The sequence below is a fragment of the Hippopotamus amphibius genome, chromosome 16 (assembly GCF_030028045.1).
Source record: "Hippopotamus amphibius kiboko isolate mHipAmp2 chromosome 16, mHipAmp2.hap2, whole genome shotgun sequence".
Classification (NCBI taxonomy): domain Eukaryota; kingdom Metazoa; phylum Chordata; class Mammalia; order Artiodactyla; family Hippopotamidae; genus Hippopotamus; species Hippopotamus amphibius.
The window spans coordinates 19,205,285-19,225,783 of record NC_080201.1 but is presented as its reverse complement, the minus strand read 5'-3'; the positions used below and the strand labels follow the sequence as shown (position 1 = coordinate 19,225,783).

The window sequence follows — 20,499 nt, the reverse complement described above, 5'->3', positions numbered from 1 at the left end:
TACTCATCTCCATATCCAAGAAGTTTAATGAACTCCAAGTAGGATAAACAGAAAGAAATCCACACCTAGATACATCATAGCCAAACTGTTAAAAAACAAAGAGAATCTTGAAAGCAGCAAGAAAAAGGCCTCATTACATATAAGGGAGCCACAATAAGATTAACAGCTGACTTGTCTTTTGAAATTATGGAGGACAGAAGGTAGTGTGATGACATATTTAAAATGTTTGAAGACATGTCAGAGTATCTGATTATTAGCAGGTGTTAATTTTTTCAGTTAATATTAATCCTCTTAATAAAGTTAAAATAATGGCAGGAATAAAAAGGAGCTCTCTTTTTATTTATCTCTTCCCATATTGTTTTCCATATTTAGAAATGTAAGAATTTTCTTCTTAAGACATCAAAAAATTAAAACGTCATAGTAAAAAATTCAGGTTCAAAGTTGCAATTCTTAAGAAAGAATCTCAGCTACCTTGATTTCCACAAGGATAAGGAATACTTGATTCTTTCAGGAGAATAGTAAATAATTGGCGACTAGAAGGCTGTTTCTGTAAGAAGTGACACAGCGGATTGAATTTATATAATGGGGATTTTCAGATTGAGTTGACTTCTAAAACTGAAAAATTTTTTTTAAATGATTGGTAAAAATTTTAAGTTTAACCCACAGTATTTTCCATACTTTTAATTTCCCAGGCTTTGTTGGCCCAGTCCACAAATTGGGCTTTATCACTATAAAGTAAGCGCCACCTGTTGTGATAGTAAACTAATATAATAATAGGTCTTACATAATGTAAAAATTTCAAAGCAGGGATGCCAGCCATCCAATCAACAGCACTTCTCTGGAGCTTTCCCCATCCCCACATCTTCTGGAAGATAGTAAAAGTAAAGAGGCAATGAAGTGTAGAAGTTGAGTAGGAGCTTCGTGGTCATGTGCTTATGATTCCTGGCCCCACCACTTACCAGCTCTTGTAAACAGCATGTTTGTGTTCCCCCAAAATTCACATTTTGAAGCCTCAGCTTCCAATATGACTGTATTTGGAGATAGGACCTTTCTGGGGTATATTAAAGTTCAATGAGACATAAAAGTGGGGCCCTGATATGATAGGATTAGTGTCCTCGTAAGAGATACACAAGGGAGCTAGCTTAGCTTGCTCATTCTGTCTCTGCCATGTGAGAACAAAATTCTCTAATAGATGCTGAGGTACCTGGTAAGCTAAGAGATAAAGAGAGGATAGTCACAATTCCATTTTTAAAAATTAAATTGTAGAAGTATTTCAGCTGAAATATTTTCACAGTTATTGTCTTTTTGCCTTTGTTCAGAGTACCTTTGAGAAACGTTGGCAGGGATGTGGAACAACAGTTGGTATGTTGTTTGATTACATAAAGTTGACACAACATTTGGAAAATAGGCAATAAATACTAAAACTGCACATGGTATACCTATGAACCAGCAGTTCTATCCTGAGGCATGGTATGCAATGGGAATGAATACATATATTCATCAAAAGATATGTACTAGGACATTTGTAGCGACATTATTGGTTAATGGCCAGAAACTATAAACTGTCCAAATGCCCACTAACAGTTGAATGGATAAATTGCATGTTCACACAGAGAAATACAATGAAAATGAAAAGCTACAACTAGCACACCACCATGGGTGAATTTCACAAATATATTGAGTATTTAAAAAAGCATATGCTATGTGAATCCATTTATATAAAAGTACAAAAATAGGTAAAACTAATACATGTTGTTAAAAGGAAGGATAGCAGTTTATCCTTGGGAGAGGAGGCTAGTTACTGGAATGGAGGAGGAGAAGACTTCCGAGATGCTGGTACTGTTCTGTTTCTTCATATGGCTTTTAGTTACATGGAAAGTTCAGTTTCTGAAAATTCATCAAGCTATCTTTTAGGACAGTGCTGTCCAGTAGACTTCAGACGTGAGCCACGTTATATAATTTAAATTTTTCTAAAAGCCAAATTTAAAAGGTTAAAAAAATTATTCATTTTTATATTTATCCCAGTATATCCAAAATATAATCTTTGAACATAAAATCAATATAAATATTTATTGAGATATTTTACCTTTTCTTGGTAATAAGTATTTGAAATCCAATGTGTATTTTCCACTTACAGACTCAAATTAGCAACATTTCAAGTATGCAGTAGTCACAAATGGCTAATGGCAATGATATTAGAAAATACAGCCTTAAGATATGTGTACTTTTTTGTATGTGTAATATACTTCAATAAAATGTTTTAAAAGTTTCCCACAAATGAAGATATTTCTGAGTACAATTGTATAAACTGAAAAATTGAATCACATTTGCTGATTGTATTTTCATTATTTTCTGTAATTTGTAGGGATAAATTTCAGTGTTTTTATATGTTTGATTTTCAACAATTGTAGCTCTCTGAAAGCTTGAAAAACTGAAAAGTTTGACACTACATCATTGAATATTTTAATCAGAGATTTCCAACTAATTTTGAACAAAATATAACTGAGGACTCATTTAGCAAAAAAAAAAAAAAAAAAAAATCAGTGACATTTTAGGAACTAGGTTGATTTCAGAGAAGTTCTTCAAAGGATCAAATTTCTAAAACCCAAAGTGCCTGTGTAATGTCATGTGAATTTACTTGTAGTCAGCATCAGCTTTGTCACAGAAACTTTATTAGTTCAGTCACTTTAACTGTGGATATGTAAATATATTTGTAATTTATGTAACTCTAACATCTAAATGATTGGTAGACTACCTCACTACTTTGGATGAGAATTGTTTGGATAACAATTATAAATTACATGTGTACCACAACTAATTCCTAGTAAATTTCTATTTCATAGTGTTAAAAATTCACTGAGAATGTTATTTTGTATACAATGTTTAAATGTTTGCTCCACCATTTGTATTTGTATTATCAGTTTAAGAACCAATAACTTTATCTTCGATATTGTACTTTTTAAATTAGCTATCACAAAAATGTTTCACCTTCAATATAATGACCTTCCAAAATTTCTGTTTTGATTCTATACTAAGGTTAAAAAAATTGAACCGTTATTGGGATGAACAGATTTTGTTTGAAGTACCTGATGACACTGATGTAAAACTGGTATCCTTTAGTTTTTTGCAGGGTTTTTCTGTCAGCAAAGCCAGCATATGAACAGCTTTGCTTTTTGTATGTGCATGAGAATGTGAGTGCAAATTTAGAAGAGTCATTTGATTTAAATAAAAAGTTATGTTCTACAGAATGGTGTTAAATGTACCGTTTGCAACTGCACGTGTTAAATTGCCGCCTTTGAAGTATATGTTGATGCTTCTTCAGCAGATATATTTCTTTTGGTTTTCACGTGATCAGTGATATCATTCTGGCCCCCACAGAGAATAGGGAATGTCGTTATTTTGTACAAATTAGGTGTTCATCGTCAGCTTTCTTGGAAATGAATTTGATTCTTAATTTTTCATTTAATATATACTTCTGTTTTTTAAATTCATTGCACAGAAAGGTATGTGTTACCAAACTGTAAAATAAATATAGTTGTAGATTTAGCAATACAGTAAAGACAAAATCAGTGTAGCAAAAATGGTTAAGAATAGTCTATATATATATGCTCTGTGAGAGCACTGCTAGGCCTTTATTTCCCACATGGATTTCACAAACACCCAACCACCTTCGTGATGATCCCACCTGACTACTTTGTGCAGATTTGTGGTATTGACCATGGAGTAACAGGCTAGTATAACAAGTAGCTGGGGGGGCTGGAGTGCTGAAAGCCTCTCCCACTACTACCTGAGTCTGGATAGGGTTAGTTGTCCGTATCCTGAGTCTGGATAGGGTTAGTTGTCCGTATCCATTTGAGCATACTTTATGGGTGAGTGTATAGTTTTATCAGCAAGTACGCTTTATGCTGTCCTTGAAAGGGAGGTGTTAGTTAAGGTCGCAACAGGAAAGGATCAGGGTAACGCTCACTGATCATCGTTCTGATTTAACCATTTATTAAAGTGCAGACTGTGTTCATTGCACATACTTTTTACATCTTACTAGAAAAGACCAAGATAGAAGCTGGAATTAGAGAGTAGAGAGCTTTATTTACTACAAATATTTGTAATAATACTTTAATAATATAAAAACCTGTGATCATTGCTAGAATATACATTAGTGACTAATAACTTCCTTAGGGAGTTAGATTTCATCTTGTGTTATATGCTCTCATTTCATCTTGTAATTCTCTACTGTACTCTGTCACAACTGATAATTATATATTGATTTTTGTAATCATTCGTTCATTGTCCACCTGCCCCACTAGACCAGAAACTATAAGGAAAAGCACCATTTGTTCCCACACATTGTATGCATGGTACCCAGCACAGTGACTTGGGCATAATAAAGATTCAGTGACTATTTGTGGAATAAATGAAAAAGTGAATGAATGCACAGGACAGAAGGGATATCCTGTTATCAGCAGACACGTCTTGCTTGATACCTAATTAAATAGGAGAAAGCCCTTGGGAGTTGGAAACAGTGTTCTTTTGCAGGTGCCTCTGGCTTATATAGTACATTCTATAGACTACAGTTGGTATGTATAGTAATGTTTAGTTAAATGTGTAAGTTTTACATGTTCACAAATGCTTATAAAATAATAACATTGAATGTTGTTAAGTAATACACTTAAGCCTTTTTATATGTTATTTAATCTCGAGACGTAAGTATTACTACTATGTGCATTTTACATGTGAGTTTACTAAGGCTTAGAAAAATGAAATACCTTGCCCTGGGTCACAAAACTAGTAAATGCATCATAAGAATGGGAACTTGATCACACCTTTCAGTTTTAAGTTGTAGACCATGTGTCAGTGAAAATTACAAGTATCAAACAACCCTACTAACAGAGCCAACTAAAGGACTTACCACACAGAATAAGATGTCAGCAATATGCATTTCGGGCAACTATATTATCAAGGGCTGTGGGTCTTTTCATTTTCCTGTTGTACTATGCTCAGTGTGTGGCTACATCCTCAGTATTATGTTTGCAAGATGGTTGCTGTATCTGGCCATTGCATCAGTTCCCAGGAAGAAGGAAAGGTGACCTGTATCTTAAATGACTTTCATAGAAGCCCCATTAGGTGACTTACGCTTCTATATCAATGGCTAGAACATAGTTACCTGGCCACCCCTTGCAGTGAAACTAGGACAATGAATGTTGATGACTTTTTAGGTGTTTTTGATATTTTAGTTTCTTCAGGTGTGCCATTGAAAATCCTGGTGTTGAGAAGTGTGTGACTGCAAATGTTGAACATCGTGTGCTGTAGACAGTGAGGAGGCTTTTTTAAGTTCGGGTGTTGTGGTCAGCTTGTGCTTTAGAAGGCATGTTTTGATGGCTGCGTTTTGAATGACAGAATGGAAGCAGGAAGAGACTTTTGCAGTAATTTGGGTGAGAGATCTTAGGAGCCTGAACTAGGAAAATGTTTGCAGGAATGAAAAGAAGACTAAAGATTCAAAAAATAGGAGGTCAGATGGATAAGATTTGGTGATTGATTGGCTCTGTGGAGACGGAGGAGAGTGAGGTGTCAAAGGCGGCTCAGGTTCTTGGCAGAAATAGGTGAGTGGTGCCACCATCTAGACTAAAGAAATGTAAAGGAAAAGTTTGAGTTGGTTACCTTCTTAGACACAAGAAGTTTGAGTTATCTGGGTTTCCTTCACGTAGAGATCTTTATCCATTAGTTGGGAAAGGATTAGGATAGATTTGTTATATGTTACAATTTTTCTTGATAATATCCCTTGGAATTTTCTTTTTGCTGTCTAGAAGTTTCTGACATTTGTACAGTTGATTCTGTTAATATTCTCTTTTATATTTCTGGCTTCAGTGTCATAATTAGAGGGCCTGGCCTGTCTTATTCCCACACTGTAGAAATATTTACTAATTTCTTTCTCTTTGTAATTTTTTTTTAAGATTTTTAAAAATTTATTTATTTATTTATTTATTGGCTGCATTGGGTCTCCATTGCTGCTTATGGGCTTTCTCTAGTCACAGCAAGTGGGGGCTACCCTTCATTGCGGTGTGCGGGCTCCTCATTGCCATGGCGTCTCTTGCTGTGGAGCACAGGCTCTAGGCGCGTGGGCTTCAGTAGTTGCAGCACACGGGCTCAATAGTTGTGGCTCACAGGCTCTAGAGCATAGGCTCAATAGTTGTGGCACATGGGCTTAGTTGCTCCATGGCATGTGGAATCTTCCTGGAGCAGGGCTTGAACCCGTGTCCCCTGCATTGGCAGGTGGATTCTTAACCACTGTGCCACCTAGGAAATCCCTTTCCTTGTACTTATATGTTTTAAATATTGACTTGATCAGGATTTTATTTTGGTGAATAGGGTGAGGTAAAGACAGAAAAGAGAAGAACAGTTTCACTTGTTAGATAACTGTTTCCAAGGTGTTATAATAGAACATGAAAATACTGAAGTTTTGTTTTAGAAGTTGCTCTGACATTTCTTTATGGCTTTGATATTTTGAGAAATACTCTGCTGTTTGTTTCTTTTAAAAAAATAAGACACCCCAATTTTTAATTTTTTATTATAAATCAAAATTAAAATATCTGTTTCATGTATTCTTATGACAGCAGGAGGATGCATTAGCACAACAGGCCTTTGAAGAGGCCCGGAGAAGGACACGTGAATTTGAAGATAGAGACAGGTCTCATCGGGAGGAAATGGAGGTGAGAGTTTCACAGCTGCTGGCAGTAACTGGTTAGTACTTTCCCCCAAACTCTCAGGCTCTGTTTGTGATGTTCATGCATAATGTTTTTAAATAGTTTAATAGTTTAATGTCTTTCATTTTTAAAAAGTTGTACTTTGTGACTTTGTGTTTATTAAATGTAATTGCTGTAAACAAACAGTCTTAATTTTAAGGTTGTACATGAATTCCTCATTTATTGGTCCTCATGAAAATAATTTATTATAGTAAGGTGTATTTTCTATTAATTGATGCAAGTATCTTACCTCTTTTTTCTTAATTATCTTTCAGGCTATGTGTAAAAATATTTGTCTTGATTTTGTAACATAATTTTCAGGCATTTGTATAATCTCTTTACTAGAGGAAAATTCAGTATTTTCAAACTATTCAAAGAATGGAATTAACCTAGACCATTTTTCTTTTAAACTGTAAAGTACACACCAGATCTACATCAAAAAATATGTAGCTTAATTATTAGAAGGCTATCACCCTTATAACTACCATCCAGGTTAAAAAAAAAGAAAAATGTGACAGTTACCCCAGTAGCCCCCTCCATGTGTGCATCTCATTATGACCTTCTCCCTCCCCTCGAAAGTAATCATTATCTCAATTTTTATAGTAATCACTTCCTTGTATCTTTTTATAGTTTTATTACCCATGTCTACTTCAGTCTTAAACACTAAAATTCAGTCTGGTCTAGTATTTAAATTTGATATGACTTTCAACTAAATAATTTCCAGGCATTAAAAAGAGTTCTGGAGATTGGTTGCACAACAGTGTGATTATGCTTACTTAACACTACTAAACTGTGCACTTAAAAATGGTTAAGAGGGTAGTTTTTATGTTATGTATATTTTTCCACGTTAAAAAAATTTTTTAAGTCATAGTTACATAGTAGATAAAATTTGTTTTTCCATGCATGAAATTACATGTACACTGTTTAAATTAACATGAAAGTGTGTGTGTGTGTATACAAAGACAGTGGTTAAGAGCCCAGATTCTAAAGCCAGACAGCAGATCTGAATCTGGCTCTGTCATTTTGTCACCTCTGACAGCTTATTTCACTTTTCTGTGGCTGTTCCTCATCTATAAAATAGGGCTAATAATCGTGCCTGTCTCATAGGGTCATTGTAAGGATTCAATGAGTAAATGCATGTGAAAGCACTTTTAGAGAATGTGGCACTGACTAGGTGTTAGCTGATATGCTTGGTATTATTTCATATATATGTTTGTTAAAATATTTTTTAAAAATAAATGAAAAAAATCAAGCCTACTTAGTGGTTAGTGTATGAAATAAAATCATCTTTTAATGGTTGCTATTTCCCTTTGTCAATGAGTGAATTGATTCAGTAAGCTGATAGCAACTGATGATATCCCCAAGAATACTTTCTAGCTGGGGGGGAAGGGACAGGAGGGATATAATGCAATACATTTTTTTCTTTGAAGCTTTTACAATTTTTTTTTCTTTTTTTTTTTTTTTTTGACCGCACTGTGCAGCACGTGAGATCTTAGTTCCCCAGCCAGGGATCGAACCCGCACCCCCTGTAGTAGAAGCTTTGAGTCTTAACCACTGGACCTCCAGGGAAGTCCCTGAAGCTTTTACACTTCTTGTGAACAAACTTTCCATGGCATTTTCTTCAAGAATGCTTGTATCTGTAATAGTAAAAAGGTTTTGAATGTATAATATGCATTGGTTATCTAATACTTCCGAACCTTTTTGCTCATATTTACTTTTCTACCCATTCAAGGCCCAACTTAAATGTTATCTGCCAGTCCCTTCTCCAGTCTTCTTAATCATAATTAGCCCTTCTACTTAGTCATTTCCAGAGCACTTCTCATTTCTATTATTGTTCTTATTGTACAGTATCTTAAAACAATTAGAAGCTTGTCTGTCCTCCACTGTAGTGTGATCCCTAATGAAATGGGGCCCCTGATTTTTTGACCTCCACGTTACCCACCACAGTGTTTCTTGTACATTGCGTTTAGTTGTCAAATGGAGAGCTTCAAAAAACAGCTCCTGCTCTGCCTGTCTGAAAACTAGAGCCTGTACGTTAGTTAAAATAGAATAATACATGTTAATGATCTCTGGAAAGATTTTTAAATGTTTATAATTTGTTGATTTATATTAATTAGGTAATTTATTAAGTAATTCACTCCAACTGTTGTGCTGGATTCTGCATTAGGAACTGGGAAATACATAGATGAAAATGCATAGTTTCTGTCCTTGAACATCTATCAGTCTTGAGGGAAAATAGATGTATAAACAGATAATTGCAGTCAACTTTAGCAGCAGTCATACTTAAGGGGAACAGTGGCAGTGCAGAGGAAAGAGCACTTACATCTGCCTCTGCCTGGGGGATTCACAGAAGAATATACTTGCAGGGATTTGAAGGAACAACGTGAGTTTGCTAGCTAGACAAGCTGGGGAAAGCATTCTGGACAGAAGGAACAGTGTATGCAAAGGAGTGAAGGAATAAGAGATCTTGCCATGTCAGAGAACATGATAGGTCAGTCTTTCTGGAGCAAGCTAACATGGCTTTAAATGAATATAAGAATTGTTTTATAAAAACAATTATATTCTACGTTATATTTGAAGAATAACTATTTGACAACAAATGGAACAATTATTTGGCAATTTTTTATATGATTTGCTTCAAATAAAATTCTAGATTAGTTAAGGCTAAGAATTGTCTTTTCTAAAATGTTAATTTGATTGTTCTTATAAATAGTGTTACTTGAAGAAAAACATTTTGATGTGTGAGTTTATATGTGTGTGTGTTTGTATTTGTGTATGCACAAAACTATAGTCTGTTGATAGAGGTGTCAGATAATTTGTGACTCAGATAGATTGTTTCCAGTGAGTTTTATGTCAGTGATTGAGCACATGGGCTTTGTAGTCAGGCCTAGTTGAGATTCCTGGTCCATCAATTGCTAACCTCTCTTAAGTGCATTTTCTCATAGAAATTGTTGTGAGAATTAAATGGGAAAATGCTTATGAAGCACTTAGTATGGTGCTTGATATGTGTATGCCTTCAGTAAATAATAGCTCTCAAGTACTTCTTTAGCACTAAAAGCTCTACCACAGTGCTGGTTCCAGTTAATTGAATTATCTGGCTAACAAGAACATCCTTTTAGTTCTCTAAAGTGTATTGGGGCACTTTCCTTGCATTTTGACTTAGAGCATAGAGAAAATGGTTAGATTTTCATCAATGATTTAAGATCCTATAGTCCCTTACGGCAATAATTTTAAAAGTCAGTTCTTGTAGAGAACTGTCATCTAGAAAATTGGGTTGGAATCTGACTCCAGAGCTTGCACTGGCAGTCTCTTAGGGGAATTTTGGGTATGCATGTCTTTTGGCACTTTGCGCATGTGTATTTTGCTTCTCTTTAAAAAAAAAAATTCATGACAGATTCCTAATGTCAGTTTATTTCTTGTAGTTCACCTCCTTTTTCCTAAAAGGAGAACATTGGGGGAAAATGTTGCATTTTTCCCTTGTAATTCAAACATCTATAAGGGGGTCTTAGAAAATATAATTGAACATTCTTTTTATTTGTTTTTAATTTTGTTTTTTAAAAAGTAACAATTTTATAAAAAATGGTTTTCTTACACTTACCTGGGTAAAATTCTTATTACATTTGAAGAAACTGAGACTCTGAGAAAATTTAATTGACTTGCTCTCTTTCAAATAGTTGGTTAATGAAAGGGAGGGTAAAGACTTAAACCAGTTTCCTAAGCAGAAGGTCTCCACAAATACAGCCTAGCACTGAGAAATGAATTTCCATATCGCCCATAAAGATGATTAAGTTGAAAAATAAAATCTGCCAGAAGAGGTTAGAAACCATTTTGCCTAGAAAAGAAAAACTGAAGAAGAAGAAGAATGGTTCTAGTGGGTGGTCCTGATGGCTGACTGGAGACAAGGGCCAAGGAGCAGTGGTAACTCGTGGGTGGCAGTAACCCAGTAAATAGTCCTTGGAGGCTTAAGATCCTGGCAGCACAGAGGCTTACGGATGTCCCACCCCTGTTTGGATAACCTCTGCGGCCTCGCGGCCTCTAGCCCTGACATGCTAAACTTGTAACAGTGGTGCTCATGAGCATTTAATATGTGTATCCGGTTAAGGTTACTCACAGTGGGAAGCAGAACTCCAAGTGGTTTAGGTTTTCCCCAGCGTCTTTTAACCTGAAATCAGTTCTAAAACTCCTTGAGTGATTACTTTTCATTGTTTATCTTTTATACCTTTTGAATTTTGTATCGCGTGCATCTCTTACCTATTAAGAAGAGAAAAATTGTGCTAATATTAACACAGTGGTGAAAACAGAAGATTCTAAAACTTGCTATACTGTGATGTATAGGCAGTTTTCTAAAATGTGAAATCCTGTCTTCATTTGAAATTTATACAGAACCTTAATGTATAAAATAGCTTAAAGGGGGCACTGCTTTCGGTGAAGCAGGGGTAGGGATTATTCTGGTCTCCCTCTGGAGTCCCTAGGATGTGTTCAGAGAACGCAGTAATTGGCAGAATGTAACCTGAGAGCCTTTGAGGTAGTAGATGAGGATGAGGCTTCTAATAGATTGCTCTGGTTTTGAATCCTAGCTCTTCTACTTGTTGCCATGTGACATTGGGAAGCTTGCTTATCTTCTTGACTCTCATCTGTAAAATGGAGCTAACACCCTGCCTCCCAGGATGCTCCTAACTCAGTAACTGACATTTAAAATGGGACTCATTGGAAGCTAGTTTCTTCACCCCCTCTTTCTATGCACCTCGGCTGACAGCGTATCTGGAGTGGCAGTAAAGTCAGGCACATTATAACTTCAGACTGAAAGTCAAAGATGTTGCCAAGCTATTTTATATCCCTTCTTTCTTTCTTTTCCTTCCTTCCTTCCTTCCTTTCTTTCTTTTTCTTTCTTTTTCCTTCCTTCCTTCCTTCCTTCCTTCAACAGCAGTAAAGGATCTTGAACTTTGCTGGCTTCTCTTGGGGTTGAATAGTGACAAGGAAGGGGTACAAAGAGGGAACTTCCCACGTTTGATGATATTATATTTCTTGATCTGAAAATTCATCAATCATATATCTATGATTTGTACACTCTTCTGTACTTTAATAAAGTAGACTTTATTAAATAAGAAGTCTACTTTTTAAATAAAAAGTAGACTTTAAAAAGGTAATAATCACAGATATTTCTTCTGTAAATTGCTTGCCCATTGATATGTTGCCATATAGAATTAGCCCAGTGCCTTTTTACCTGAGAATCTTTCCACGATTTGTAAACGTTGACATGTTACCCATGACAGTCCTCCAGGTTACACATCTCTATAACTGTGATTCCAATGGCTTACTTTGGGATTTTGTGAAGGAAGATTGAGGTTAAATAAGGTACAGACTGAGTGCTTTGGTCATAAATAAGTTGGAAAGCTATCTCTGTCATCTCTTTTATAGCAGCTCATACACACTCTTGGTGTGTCTAGAGACTGCCTTCAGCTTCGTTGGCCTCTTAACCTAAAACTGCAATATAGTACTGTTGGTTCTTTAATCAGCTGCAAGGTGACAGGGTGCTGAAAGATTTTCTCTGTCATTACCTAGAAAATGCTTTCATTTAGTTAGGTAATAAAGCATTAGCAAATAAATTGTTGTCTTTAATATCAGAGAATGGGTAAATAATTATTGCTTATTCTGCTATAGTCAGTTTTAGTACAGTTCAGCAAATCATATGAGAATTTTATGTGGAAACTATTTGGAAATAAAAACAAGTGAAAGACTATGTGGTTTTTATATTTGTGTTTTGTATGTTTTTGGAGCCTTCGATTCTGTGTGGTCCAAGTAAAAAAATCTCAGCCTCTATTTATTTTAAATTCCCACAGACTTCAGCTTTCACATCAGTTAACTCTACCAATACTTATTTTTATGTAAGGACAAATTAACATAAATGTCTGTCTATTCTGGACCTTCTTGAGGTGTGTTTTAGGTATAGGCAGTAGATGAAAGTGAACTGAGAATATGAACTCAGACTAAGAATGAGAATGGGGGGCGGTGAGGGGAGAATGAGAATCAGAAGAGGATTAACAAGGGAGGACGAGGATGCTAGGTCTGCCTTCTCCCATCCTGAGAGAAAAAGAGGGTCTTGGTTTGATCTCTATCATAGGAGATGTAGATTTTATTAAAATTTATTTTGTTTTAACTTTATTTTAGCTTGTAAAAATTACTCTTATCTGCAGATGCAGATTTTTTTAACGTTTGAAAAGTTCATATAGATAAATTGGGAAGTTATGAGCAGCTTTGTTGTAACAGCAACAACATGAATGCTTGCTATGTGCCAGACAGTATATACTACTGTATTTGTTTTACACTTGATTCTTAAATGCTCTTATAAGATGTATCTCCATTTTTGAGGAACTGAGGCTGAAAGAAGATGAGAAGCTTATATAAGCTCACATCACTAAGTGGTAGAGCCACCCCAGTCCAAGCCCGGAAATGTCAGTTATTTCCCCTCTTTTATTTTAAAATGCCACCTTATATTTAAAGTTTTCCAGAGATTGTATACTTTATAAGAACTGTATTTTTTGATGTGCCTGTTAGACCAGCTCTTACAGTCTACTTATCTGACAGGTGTTTATAATTGTTTATGATTGTTTTTACTCTTTTAATGAGTTTGGAGAAAGTGCATTCCTTTTCTCTCGTATTAGGACTTAAAATTTCCACTTTGTGTCTCTTCTAGCCTTAGCAATCAGGAGAAATAGCAGTGACTTAGGAGGCTGACATTAGGAGGCTGACATTAATGCTAATTGTAAGTTAAAGGTTCATCTTCTTAGAGTTCTGAGTTTGTGTTCTCACAGCCACCAGCTAACTATGAAACCTTGGAGGAATCATTTAACATTCTTGGTCTCAGGCCTATCATCTGTAACATAAGAGTTGACTAGATCTCTTTAAAGTACTGTGCCACTCTAGAATTCTGTCATGCTGTGTTCTTTTAGCCAAGTGTCAAACATAAAGTGATTTGCACATTATCTGGATATAGTATACACTCAATAAATTGGATGTATTTTTAATTATTAGGGCATTTTCTCATGAGGAGTTTTCTGCAGTTTGATGATCTTGATAATAAAAGAATGGAAGTCAGCCCGGTTTTATTCACTTTCATTTGGGTATCTCTGCTCTCAGCTACTTCTGCACAGCCCTGGCCAGTAGGGAGGGCTCCACTACCTGCTGAATGTTCTTTGCCTCTTCATTTTGAATACACCCTGTGACTGCCATCTATAAACTGGATTTGCCATGTTTCTGAATGATGGTATATTGAAAGAAAGAAAACAGGAGCAACTGGTAGTGGGAGCTCTGTAGTAAAATGCTTAGATTTATTCTTTATAAATAATAAAAACAGATTTGTATTCTGAACAGGCTCATGGGTGTCTTCTTTATATTAAAACCCTATTCTGAAATAACTTAATAAAAAGTTTAAATCAAGGGCCTATGTGGATTGACTGGGGAGAAAGAAACTAGAAATTATGGATTTTATGTTTCTAGAATAATCAAGTTCAGAGAGTTTCTTTGCCATCATCTAGTCTAGTGTGTTCCTCATAGAATTCCTTCTAAAACATCCAGCCTCCATTAGAAAACTGCCACAGTAGAAAGCACTGCTACTCAAGGCAGCACATCCAGTAGTTGAATTCCAGTCCTGTGGAAGCTGTTTCATTAATCTAAATGTTTCTGTATTTGTCTCCTTCAAATGACAGCCCATACATCTTCCTTTCTAGCATTAAATTTCCTCCGAGTCTCCTAACTCTCTCTTCCCTCTTCTGCTCTCATTCATACTCTATCAGACTTCCCTTTTTTTATTTTTTATTCTCCTTCAGTGTCTTCCTTTACATCTTCCTCGTTCCTTCTTTGCAATGTAAATAGAAACTAAAAACACAAATAAATAGCAAAACAACTTTCCTTTCCATACTTTTACCAAAAATATATTTTAAACAAATACACCCGTGGCATCCTCTGCATAACGCTGATCAGTAGTTTATGCAGAGGTTGCGCAACCCAGCTGCTGATGACTGTTTTTTTGTCACTCATTTGGAGTCATCCCATTATCAAAATAATTTGAAAATTATTCTTATCCCAAGACAAAGCTGAAATAATCCTTTTCACAAAGTATTGCTCATAGGTTAGTCGTGATGTATAAATACATAATTAGGATTGATTTTCCTCAGTGTTTCTTCATTGCTCATCCCCTTTCTAACCTTCATTGACTGAAACCAGATGCTTATATCACCATCTCTGATTTTGCAGAATTGATCTTTCCTTACACTACATTTAGCATTGATTCTGTATGGAACATAAATTGTTTTTCTGATGCGTATGCATTCCATAGCTCTTTCAGTCTGTACCCATGCAGCATAACATTAACCTGACTAGTTAATTGAAAGGAATGTGCTAAAGTTTAATCAGCGTGCAGTCTGCTAATAAAAACTGGTTAAGATTTGCTAGAGAAATATATCACAATTTGTAAGAAAGACCACAGAAGTTAGTGTTGGGTTTTATTTATTTGAAAGTATATAAGGCAGTGTCATTTCTGTCTAAACAACATCACTTACCTGTTGAGAAATGATGATATAACTGGAGCTTCTGACTAAACATGATTTTACAGTGCAAGTGTGACTTGTTGAGATGTTTCTTTGGAAGTCAAGGATGCTCTTTCTCTAACAACTGTTTTAGATCTTAATCATTGAAATCAGAACATTTCTATTTTTGGTTAAGTTTGTTTCTAAAAACTGACAGACACTGGACAATCAATTGATGATAATAAGTGATTTCCATTTAGCTGAAGACTGCACAGGTAATTGCAGTTAGTCCCACTTGCTGGCATATAACAGAGGTGGCTAAAACAAGATCCAGATGAAAGATGATGGTGGCTTGGGCTAGGGTGAGAGTGGTAGAGTTAGTCAGAATTGGTCAGATTCAGGCTATATTTAAATGTACATCTGTCAGAATTTGCTTTTGGGTGTGAGAGAAAGAGATGTTAAAGGTTTTTTCCCTAAACAGCTGGTAAAATGGAGTAGCCTTTATCTAACATAGGAAAACTGTTGCTGAAGGAACCAGGTTCTGTATACAAACAGATGTTTGTGCTTGACTGACATTTGTACTCACTAAAGAACACTTATGGAAGAAAGATGCTTTGGAATTTGTGAAAAAGACTGAAAGTAAATAATTATCTGTGGCTCAAAGGGGAGCACTATGTTATTTTTTTTTCACTATGTTATTTTATAACTTTGTGTTAGCAGACAGTGTCGTGCACAGTATGTTCTTAGATGTTCTCTATTAAATAATGCGCCATAGTTTAAACAGAAATGGTTATTCTGAAGTAAAACTTGAAATCCTCAATGTTTATGATTGTCAAGCCTCTTAGTTGTTAAGTACTGTTGTAAAGATACTTCTGAATATATAAGTGCACCAAGGACTCTAATATTATATTTGTTTTTGCTTTTGAGACAATACTTTATCCATAGTAATTCTGAATTGTATTTCTTGAGATAGAGATTTCTTTTTAAAGCCCAGTTGGCAGAGATGGAGTTCGGTGAGAGATGAAATTCACTATTACATTTTTCAGTCATTTAGGCCATATACTTCTGTGTGACTCAGTTTCTTTATCTGTAAAATGAATAAACAGTAGTGCCTATGTTACAGGTAGTTGGCAGGGATTAAATTGGTTCGTCCATGGAAATTGGTTAGAATAGTGCCCAGCATATAGTTGATGCTCAATAAATGTCAGCTATTTTTTAATTTGGTTTATTTATTTTTACATATTTTATTGAAATATAGTTGATTTACAATGTTGTGTTAATTTCAGGTGTACAGCACAGTGATTCAGATGTGTGTGTGTATATATTCTTATAGGTTATTACAAAATATTGACTATTGGTTCCCTGTGCTGTACGGTAGATTCTTGTTGGTTATCTGTTATCATATATAGTAGTGTGTAAAACGTCAGCTAGTACTAAAAGGGAGAGTGGGAAAGTTTGCTTCCTAGGTGATTGGGTCATATGTTCACGTTAAACCCTTTAGGCCCAAAGCTATAAATGTAGATTTGTTGCTCTTTTATCCACAGTACATATTTTGATAATGCTCTTTTGAATAGAATGAGATTTTTACTCTTGGTTTTTAAGGAAACTTTAGCAAAATATTTCATATATGATCTAAATTGTTCTTTTTCTTACATGTGGAGTACAGGCCGAACATTTTTTTAGTTGCAAACTCTTCTTATGTGTTACTGTATCTTATATTTTATTTATTAGCACTTTGATTTTCAAAACACGTTTTGACCCTGAATTATGATTTTGTCATTGCAGGCAAGAAGACAACAAGACCCTAGTCCTGGTTCCAGTTTAGGTGGTGGTGATGACCTCAAACTTCGCTAATTAGTGGCACAAAAGATGTGCCCCTCTCATCTTTACATATTCATTGTTTCTAGTCTGCAGAAATAATTGATTATAGGACCAGAAACTGTGATAACTGGAGGTACTACAGTCTATTTCTCAACCTTAGGCAGTAACAAGACATCACAAACTGCCATGGTTTTGCACTATGATATAATACCTGCATTTCTAATTTTGTATGCATGTAGCCAGTGATAAATTGAAAATTTTTTCAATGCAAGCTTCCATGTTGGCATTATTTTAGTGAGTTAAAACTATCTACTTATAAAGCTCTTTTTTTCCTCCATTTTAATTTAAAAGTTCATGTCATTTTAAAACAAGTGAAGCAATTAAAATTTTTATCGGGATATTTTTCCCCTAATCAGTTGCTCTTTTTTTTTTTTCTTTTTAATTTTAGATGTGTTGGTTATACAGCTTCATTTTAGATAAGCATTCTTGATTTTCTGTTTCCCCCTTTCCTTTTGTGTTTTTATAGTCTATGGCATTTTAAAACTGCTGATGGTTTGCATTATTTACAAGCTAAAAACTTTGTAGCTGTCTGCCACGCCTTCTAACACAAAGTTTACAGTTGTTAAAGTTGCAGTATCCTTTTAAATGTTGATAATCAGCTCCTTTTCTTTCCTTTTTAAACATAAAAAATTTTAATTGGTATTAACTCTAGTCTCCCCCAGATCTGTTTTAGATTCTTTTCTGTAATCATGAGTTTGTGTGGAGGTATTCTTCACAGATGATAATATTCTACTGAAATGCCTAAAGAAGTCACAGGCTGGCTTCTGTTTTATTCAGGGATTTTTTTTTTTTAAAGTCAATCAGAAAAGGGATACTGGAGCTTCTTCATGTATGTAACAGCATATTAAACTGGAGACAGTGATGAATCAGCTACAAAGGTAATATTGTATTAAAATCATGTTTAAGATAGCTGCTTTTATGTGTATTTTATAATGCATGCTTTTGTAAAAACAATGCTGGGTGATAAAAGATTAGTCTTAGAAAATGTACATCTGTGCAGAGGATACATTTTCTTCCATTAATTATTCTGGAGAAAAATTCACAGGTTATATATATGGTATTTTTCAAAAGGACTATTAATAGAACCTTTTGAGATGAATTAGTGTAAGAATATTTTTTAAATAGGCTCACTGTCAAATTGATTGCAAGTTTTTTTTTTTTTTTTAAATATAAGACTGGAAAAAAGTGCTAAGTCATTTGGCACCTCCTTACAAATATTTTTCATGGTCACATTCATTAAATGTTACTACATTTCTGAATTTTTGCAAAAATGTATTTTATCAAAATAGGATGGCATTATTTTAAAGAGTTTGAAAAACTGACATGGTCAATTCAGAAAATGAACTGAAGTCTGAATAAGGTCTTTGCATTTAAAACATATATATATATATATATATATATATACTTGACTGATGAGGGAGGTAACTTTAATTGTATATAGGTCTTAGAATTCATAAACATATCCTGTATCTCAGAATAAAAATAGTTGTTATATATTTGAAGTCATGCATGGTAAGGAGTGTGTTTAAATTGTTATAAACAATAATGCATCATAAAAGACCATGCTGATCTTGTGTAACTAAGTACTATGAATGAATTCGGTTGGTATTTGGTGTTGTGCAGCTCACATGTTTACACACTCAGTGCCCTAATTTCCCCTGAGGGAATCGCCTTTTAAGTGGTCCTTACAGTGCTGTTTTAAGGTTACTTTATCACAGAGCTCCTTGGGTTTTGACTTCTGCACTTAATTTTTTTTTTTTAATAACATGATGGCACATTTTTCTCTATTGCTTCTAGCGAAGGGCTTTCAGTCCACCAGTAACTAAAATCAAATGTTATTAAATGTTCATGTTGCCATCCTTCTGTAAATACTGTCATTTAGCATTGTGCTGCTTTCATCTGTCTTAATGCTGGCATTAAGATCATGAGCCCTTTTTCTCCAATAGTGCAAGCTTTGAAAACTACTTTTATTAAGTTATTGATGCAATTTGATATTTTTCCATAATCTGTATTTAAACAAAATTACATCATTGCATCATCTTTTCTAAATTCATCTCCATTAAAACTTGCCTTAAGCTACCAGATTGCTTTTGCCACCATTAGCCATATTGTGTGTTTGTATGTTTAGTTTACTTTCACAATAAACTTCTGTGTAGTGAACTTCTGAGTCTTGGCTCTTTATTAACAGAATCCAACAATTTATGTCCTGGTGTTTGTTATGAAATAAAAATTGATTTCGTTTCTAAGCTTTTCTTGCATCCTACTTTTTAACCTTTAAAAAAACAAACCACCACCACCAACAGTGGCATCTAGTGGTCATTTCTGTTAATTCCAAAGAAAATCTTTAGTGTATATATCACGAAGAATACTAATTTCCCAACGTATATTACAGTTTTAAAAAAATATGTCTTGATTTATGCATCCTGTGAGATATGACTATAGTCACCTTGGAGGGAAGGAAGAATTCCAGAAATTACACATGCAAATAACCACCATCTTTCAAACTATTCATTTTAGGAATATACACTCAATTTGATTGTGCTGGAGTCTTAGACATTCTTAGGACTTTTCTTGGCACTTTCCTACACCAGAAAATTAAACCTTTTACTCTAGAAGCATGCCTTAAGCTTGATCCATAAGGAAAAATTTACTCACCACCAGACTTATTGCAAATAACAAATGCCTTTAAGCTGAATTGGCACAATGAAGCAAAATTCCAAAGAATAAGATTCACACTCTAAGCGTTAATTTCAAAAATTATTGAGCAGTAGCATCATGGTTTCAATAAATCACCTTTATAAATAGGCATTTGGGTATGTTAGTTTGGGGCTACCTGGAAAAAGAAATATCTTGATTTATGCCTCATTTGGCACTTGGGAGCTTTTTCAAGATGTAAGCCATTGTGTGAATTATCCATTGCTACATAGCACATTGCCCCAAAACTCAGCAGCTTAAAACAATAAACATCTCACAGTTCCTGTGGGTCAGAAATCCTGACGAAGCATCGCCTTTCCTGCATCACCACCATCTATATGTATATGGCATTTCAAAAATATTCCAAGTCTAGAAAATTACAATTTGTAGAGTAGAATCATGGGTGGAAATGGCAGTTTGGTTTAAATATAACTCTAAAACAGTCACTGTATTAGTTAATTCTCAGCTTTCAGCTAGAATAATTTCAGCAACTTAAAGTCATTTTTGGCCTTAAGGTTTCAGAAACATTGGGAAATGTGAGAAGATACAGGGAGAAGTTTCTGGTCAGAGAAGATAATGTATATCCATGTGTGGTAGGTGCTAGCCATGTGTGGCTGTCGAGCACTTGAAATGTGGCTAAACAGAGAAACTGAATTTATGTT

The 20,499-nt window shown here is 34.8% G+C and overlaps 1 protein-coding gene across 2 annotated transcripts in view; it reads left to right on the top strand.

Moving 5' to 3' along the window:
• Positions 1-19,303, top strand: part of CBFB (core-binding factor subunit beta) — a 57,212-nt gene extending 37,909 nt beyond the window's left edge. Inside the window, exons 5-6 of one of the 2 annotated variants that reach the window (XM_057711004.1) lie at positions 6,609-6,704; positions 17,048-19,303. In XM_057711004.1, coding sequence (XP_057566987.1) covers positions 6,609-6,704; positions 17,048-17,116 — 165 coding nt within the window. In that variant the 3' untranslated portion in view covers positions 17,117-19,303. Of the gene's footprint in view, positions 1-6,608; positions 6,736-17,047 lie in introns of both variants that reach the window. The other variant, XM_057711005.1, reaches the window with a different exon arrangement.
• Positions 19,304-20,499: the final 1,196 nt, after the last annotated feature.